The 7274-nt window shown below is 46.4% G+C and overlaps 1 protein-coding gene across 1 annotated transcript; it reads right to left on the bottom strand.

The window, feature by feature from the left end:
* Positions 1 to 956: 956 nt before the first annotated feature.
* NHLRC1 (NHL repeat containing E3 ubiquitin protein ligase 1) lies at positions 957 to 2317 on the bottom strand. Its single transcript, XM_030929110.1, has one exon. The coding sequence runs from the start codon at positions 2267 to 2269 to the stop codon at positions 1082 to 1084; it is 1188 nt and encodes a 395-aa protein (XP_030784970.1). The 5' UTR covers positions 2270 to 2317; the 3' UTR covers positions 957 to 1081.
* Between the last annotated feature and the right edge of the window lie 4957 nt (positions 2318 to 7274).

The raw sequence follows: 7274 nt of genomic DNA, 5'->3' as shown, positions 1-7274 counted from the left end.
TTTGCAATAGTTTAGAACTTACGTAAATATAGGCCTTTCTCAAACAACCAAGTGTTATTTTCCGAGTATGTATAGTGGAGAAGATATAGGCATTACAAGACATGTTTACCTTTTTAATAAGCAGTTCAATTGTTTTTCTTATTCACGTAATTCAGGATCAACAGTAACTTCATCTAATGTGCCATCAGAGCAGTCACAAATTGAAAGTGATGGCCACCACAAAATTCTTTTTCTCCTGAACTCTCCATAAAGTCTCCTTTTTTTGCACATTTTTGTGCTAAAATAATTAGCTACTCGTAAAGACAGTACACATAGCAACACTATACATTCACATACTTTTCCCCACACCTGTTATCTTATTTAAGCGCAACTTATTTGGAATCAGAATTGAATTCAAACTGTAACTATCGCAGTAAGTAACTATGACCTCGAGGAAGTCACTTAAGCTCTCTGGGTTTCAGTTTTCTCACTTGTACGATGAGATTAATAATAAAAATTATGGCTAGGCAAGGTGGCTATGCCTGTAATCCTAGTACTTTGGGAGGCCGAGGAAGGTGGATTGCTTGAGCTCAGGAGTTTGAGACCAGCCTGGGCAACATGGTGGAACCCCATCTCTATCAAAATACAAAAATTAGCTGGATGTGATAATGCACTCCTGTGGTCCCAGCTACTTGGGAGGCTGAGGTGGAAGGATCACCTGAGCCGGGGAAGTTGAAACTGTAGTGAGCTGTGATCATGCTTCTGCACTCCAGCCCGGGTGACAGAGCTTGACTCTATCTCGGTGGTGGTGGTGGGGGGTGGTGGGGGGGGGTGGGGGGGGGCGGGGGGGGGTGGGGGGGGGAATTACCTCACTGGATAGTATGGATTAAATGAGCTAATATTTGCAAATTTCCTTGCACAAAGAGTATGCATTCAATAAATGGTAGATTAATCTGTAATAATTGTCCCAAGCTTTGTAAGTCTGCCAGACAGTTTTAATTATCCCTGCCCGGATAGATGAGTTTAAGTGACTTATCCAGGGTTAAACAATTCATTAATGGCAGCACTAGTGCTTCTGATTCCAGGGCCCCACCCCAACCCATCACCCCCAGTCAACTTTATAGACTTTTATAGAATGAGATGCTGTGTCGAGCACAAGAAGAGAATTTTCCTTGGTGAAGGTAAGAGCCACAGGATGGGAAAGACCATGAGTGACCATGGGCTTCGGTACTGGAAACTCTTCAGGTTTTCCTAAGCAAAAGATAGCGGGACCAGACGTATCTGCAACAATTACATTTCCCTGGTGATCAAAGGTCACAGCGGAGGCAGTTATTTTGGAGGGAAAGTAGAGGCTCAACCCGAAGGTATCCACCTGGCCGACAAGTTGCATACTTGAGCTAAACACTTTCACCCTGGTGCTGCAAACCCCAGTCCCCAGGGCCAGGGGGTGCTCCAGGACTGCAATGGCCCCCGTGAGCCAAGACACTGCCACCCCTCGGGGACTGCACAGATGAGCTTGCAACTTTTCAGTTCTCCGAAGGACCCCTTCCGCGAAGTCGACGTCCAGGAGGTGTAGGGACCCTGCCTCCGCGTCAGTTACCACAATCCCATTCTGAGGGGTGGTCTCCACACCCCAAGGTAAGGAGAATTGGCCTCCAATGACAAGCTTGATCTGGCCAAAAAAATCAAACACTTTGATGGAGCGATCGCCGGCGTCAGTGACAACCACATGGCAGTCGTTGGTGATGGTGACATCCACAGGATACCTAATGTCTTGGGCAGCGTCCCCCTTCTCTCCAAACTGATGCGCGCATCCTCCCCCATAGTCAAAAATCTTGACACGCCTCCTGCCGTCGTGCACCACCACGACCCGCCCCGTCTTGGGACAAAGCGCCAGTCCGGTGGGGTTGACCAGGGTCCCCCAGCCGCCAAAGGTATGGTGGCAGGTGAGGGCTCCGGGGGTGCTGGGGGCGGCGCGGTGGGCGGCCGGGGACTGGCGAAGCGCTGAGCCCAGGAGCTCTATGAGGTGCAGCACCGGCAGGCAGTCGCTGGTGTCGCAGCCCCGGCAGGCTCGCCTGCAGAATGGGCACTCGAGGGCCAGCGTGCGCGGGTGCGCCAGGGCGGCCACGCAGGCCAGGCAGACCACGTGGCCGCAGGACAGGTTGCGCGGGCGCCGCTGCTGCCGGTGGCCAAACTTCTCAAAGCACACCTTGCACTCCAGCAGGCTGATCTCCGCCTCGCGCATGAGCTCCTGCAGCGCCGGCTCGCTCTCTGAGGCTTCCGCCGCCATGGCGGGTCCTGTGCACTCCCGCCGCGCCGCCCGGCCGTGCCCCAGAGACGCTCTTGGTCACGGTCACAGTCACGGTCACGGGGTGGGACGTGCGCCCTGACGTCAAGCGCCGCAGGCCTCTGCACTGCGATCTGCTGCCCCTTGGTGGGCATGCGCGGCACTGTTTCTTGAGGGCCTGGTCGTGGACGTTTGCAAGACAAATCCACATGTGCATTGTGTAGACCTATAATCGTCACATCAGTCATGGATGGATTGTGTACACTTTCAGATGAGGAAACACACCTATTGAGGACAACAGGATTGCTCCCTGTTACCCAGCCTGTAAGTGGCAAAACAAGAACCAGAACCCACTCCTCCAGCCCGGGTGCCTAGCAGTGTCTCCAGTCCGCAGCGTTGGGTGCTAGAGCTGTCCAGGCATCAAACATGGTCCTCTAGCTCATGACGCTTATGATCTGAACCGGAAAATACGAACACAGGGGAGAAGATAAACTCCAAGGGAGGTGAGGCAGATGTGTATATTTCTCTTATGTCTTCTTTCACACTGGTAGTTAAGTCAATGAATACATACTTGTAAAATGAATTCGTGCATGAATGAATGTTGTAGAACAACAACAAAAAATCAACTAGATGAATGAGTGTCAGATGGGGGTACCACGCTGGAAGTGTCTTGCAGAGTAATTAATATGAAATAAGAAAGCTGTTAGTTAATAATAATTACCATAGAACTTTTTTTTTTTTTTTTTTTTTTTTTTTTTTTTTTTTTAAAGACCAAGTCTCACTCTGTCACTCAGGCTGGAGTGCAGAGGCACGATCACAGCTCACTGCAGCCTCCATCTCCCAGGCTCAAGCAATCCTCCCACTTCAGTAGCTGGGACTACAGGCATGCACCACCACACTAGGCTAATTTTTAAATTTTTTTTGTAGAGAGGAGGTCTCTCTGTGTTTGCCTAGGCTGGTCTTGAACTTGTGAAAATTGTTCACAATCCTCCCCACCCCTTGGCCTCCCAAAGTGCTGATGTGAGCCACTGTGCCCAGCCTATAGAATTCACATATGTCTGCCCTGTTGTGTTAGGTTGGTGCAAAAGTAATCGCAGTGTTTGCCATCACTTTGAATGGCAAAAATCGTGATTACTTTTGCAGCAACTTAGTAGTTTACATAGATTATCTTGTTTAAACCTCATAGCAATCCTACAAGAATATGTTATTTTTATCATCTTTTTTTCTCATAGAGTTCATATAAATCAAATATCTTGCTTAGGGTCACATGGCTAGGAAGTGGCTGGCCTAGAATTTGAAGTCAGGCAGTTTGACTTCAGAGTTACCTATTTTAGTCATTTTCAAACTTCTTTGCACATGGTAAACACCTGGGTCACACTCGAAAAGTTTAATTGGCCCATGGTGTGGTCTGGACAGCTGGGATTTATAAAAGCTCCCCAGGTGATTATAATGTACAGCCAAGTTTGAGAACCGCTGCATTATAATAATTCCTTCAAATGGCACTAAATTCAGTTTTTCCAATCTCAGTTAAGACCAAAAGCAAAGAGAATTTGCCATATGTTGGAAAATCTTCAAACAAGGGATAGCATAATCTGTGTGAAGAATCCATTGTGGTATTATAAATCTCTCATTTTTCTTTTTCTTTTCTTTTTTCTTTTTTGAGATGGAGTCTTACTCTGTCACCAGGCTGGAGTGCAGTGGTGCGATCTCAGCTCACTGCAACCTCCGCCTCCTGGGTTCAGGCAGTTCTCCCGCCTCAGCCTCCCGAGTAGCTGGGATTAAAGGCACCCACCACCATGTCCGGCTAAGTTTTGTATTTTTAGTAGCGATGAGGTTTCACCATGTTGGCCAGGCTGGTCTCGAACTTCTGACCTCAGGTGATGCACCCGCGTCAGCCTCCCAAAGTGCTAGGATTACGGCATGAGCCACGGTGCCCGGCCCTGATCTCTTATTTTAAGAGGTTCTCCCCCAAATGTCTTATGTGAATATTGTGCTTAACAAAACCTTATATCAGAGAATTTCTGTTCCTTCAGAGATCATAATCATGATCGTTCACCTTCTGATTTGCTAGATTTCTGAGAAAACACAGCATTTTATACCCTGTTAAGGCCCCTGGAAAGAGTTTTAATGTAAGACGAGAAAGAACGTTTGCTAATCAAATGTCATCTGACCCAAAGATTGCGTACTGGGACACAATAACCAACTTAATACTCTAATTTCTGACTACATTTCCACCCCAAATAAACAACCAACTAAAATCACATTATTTATGCAATCACACCGTTGCATAATTGATTAATAACAGAAATATATTGAATCTCACTCTGACATTTGGCATTTCCTATGACTGTCATTTCCTCCTCCATGGCTGGGCCTTCATGGATTTCCTCTGTGCTTCCCTCCGATATTCCTTCTATAGAGGGTCCTGGACTAGCATGCCCACCTTTTCCTGCTTCCACCTAGAACAAGCCCTGAGAGTTGTGGGGGCAAAGGGCTTGAAGAGCAGAATGTCTAGTTTCCAAACTGGTCAGTGGCTGCCCCATGAAAAAGTACCATACTGTAGTGGAAGGAGAGTGGGGATCCAACTCAGGATAGTTCCAGCAGAGAAGAGAGCACAGGGGGACCATGAGGTAGGGGGAGTCAGTGCTTAGGCAGGTGGGCTCCTGGCTGTGCAGGTGGGACAAATGTGCCAGATACATGGAGTTTAGAAGGAATCCGAGAACAAGTTTAATGATCCAATTACAACTCAGACTACCCGGCAATGATGTAAGAGAAAGGAAGATGAACAAGCCACATAGAATGGGTTTTGCTTCCAGCCTTGCCCTCCTCCCAGGGGCATCTCTGACCACCACTCTAAATTTTAAGCTCCATGATCTTGGCATCTCGGGGTGAGGGATGTGGTGGCAAGAGGAAGAATGGCTGTTTTGAATTTTTGAGTAAGTCCATACAAAAATGAGTGGAGATGTATGTTTGGAAATGGGGATCTAGAGATGTGAGTGCATCTTAAGTTCAATGAAACTGAGTGTTCCTCAGGGTGCCACCCTTGGTCTTTTTCTCTTAGCTTCCTGTTTCCCTGAGCAACACCATCTTCACTTCCTCGTGGTTTAAATGACCACTTACAAGCTGACAGCCTGTACCCCTAAGACAGCCATACCATGCTATATAGTAAAGTTCAGTGTTCAGCCCCTACCCCTACAACCTGTGATGTCTGAGAACAGGCTATCTTCAATAGTCAATAAACCTTTATCTGCTAGCACACCCAACAGTACTTAAATTGCTGAATGAATGCTGACTCTAATAACAGGAGAAAGACTAAATAATAATGGTACTGCCACATTACAACATTATACAGCTATTTAAAAATCTTGCTTTTGGGCCGGGCGTGGTGGCTCACGCCTGTAATCCCAGCCCTTTGGGAGGCCGAGGCGGCCAGATCACGAGGTCAGGAAATCGAGACCATCCTGGCTAGCAGGGTGAAACTCTTGTCTCTACTAAAAAATACAAAAAATTAGCCAGGCGTGGTGGCAGGCGCCTGTAGTCCCAGCTACTCGGGAGGCTGAGGCAGGAGAATGGCGTGAACCTGGGAAGCAGAGCTTGCAGTGAGCCAAGCTCGTGCCACTGCACTCCAGCCTGAGCGACACAGCAAGACTTCATCTCAAAAAAAAAAAAATTGCTTTTGAAAAATATTTAGTGATGCTGTTACCAGTAGAGGATCTTGACTACAAGTTGTCCAGGTTCTTGGCTTTTTCAACAAAGAATTGGACACAATGAAGCAACGAAAGCAGAGATTTATTGAAAATGAGGGTGGGACCTGGCTAAGCAGTGGCTCAAGGGCCCTGGTTACAGAATCTTCTGGGGTCCAAATACTGGCTAGAGGTTTCCCATTAGCCACTTGGTATTCATCCCATGCAAATAAAGTAGTGGCCCGCCATCAGTCTGATTGGTTGCTTTTGCTTTCTGCAACCAGAGGCTGAAGTGAAGTTACAAAAGTTACACTCCTATGCAAACGTCTGATTGGTTGCAGACGTTTCTGCCACTCAGAAAAGGCGGGGAGGTGGGGGGGGGGGTGGGGGCGCGATGTTACAAAGGGAGTAGCCTCTGGTCCTTTTGTTACTTAGGCATGGAAAGTTGAGGTTTTCCTTTCAATTTAGTTCTAGGAAGTCAGCATCAGTCAGCCTTAGGTTCCTTGCCTCCAGACCCTATTCTCCTGCCTCAACACGGGGAAGGACGAACAAAATAGAAAGGAAGATAGTGGAGATGCAATGCTGTATCGTAATATGATCACAACCTTGTGAAAACATACACACGTATGAACAGACAAGAAAGAGGAGAAGAAAATACATCACCATCATAGCAGTAATTATCTCCAGTGACAGGACTTGATTGCTTTTGTTTTTCTTTTTAAACTTCCCAAATTTTCAATGCATAAAGGATTATTTGTCTTATTGAAATATAAATAACTTAATATTTTATGGTATATTTCATTTCTAAATATCTGCCTTGATTATCCTCCTGTTGTTGAAAGTGAACACCGATAGTGAAATAAATTTCTATTAATACTCACTGTTTAGGAATCACAGATTTTCAGACATATTTTTCAGCCCACAAATTACAGCTACACATAATTAATAAATCTGGGACATGGCTATTTTCCGCAAATCAGAATGACTATGCTTAAGGCACATAAACAGAATTCTATCTGATTCCCATTAACTCAGCCACTGATCAGTTTGTCACATAATGTTTTATAAGGCAAAAAGCCATCACATAAGAAGTGACTGGAGTCAGAGCTGTGGGGATTAAAGATAATTTTGATTTTTTTTTTGAGACAGAGTTTTGCTCTTGTTGCCCAGACTGGAGTGCAGTGATCTCAGCTCACTGCAACCTCTGCCTCCCAGGTTCAAGCGATTCTCTGCCTCAGCCTCCTGAGTAGCTGGGATTACAGGCACGTGACACCACGCCCTGCTAATCTTTGTATTTTTAGTAGAGATGGGGTTTTACCATGTTG

This window comes from Rhinopithecus roxellana, chromosome 4 (genome assembly GCF_007565055.1).
Source record: "Rhinopithecus roxellana isolate Shanxi Qingling chromosome 4, ASM756505v1, whole genome shotgun sequence".
Lineage (NCBI taxonomy): Eukaryota > Metazoa > Chordata > Mammalia > Primates > Cercopithecidae > Rhinopithecus > Rhinopithecus roxellana.
Note: the sequence above shows the minus strand (reverse complement) of the source record. Positions and strands in the feature narration are given on the sequence as shown.

Excerpts from the sequence above, each read along its gene's own strand:
- NHLRC1 (XM_030929110.1), bottom strand. The coding sequence starts at position 2,269 with ATGGCGGCGGAAGCCTCAGAGAGCGAGCCGGCGCTGCAGGAGCTCATG.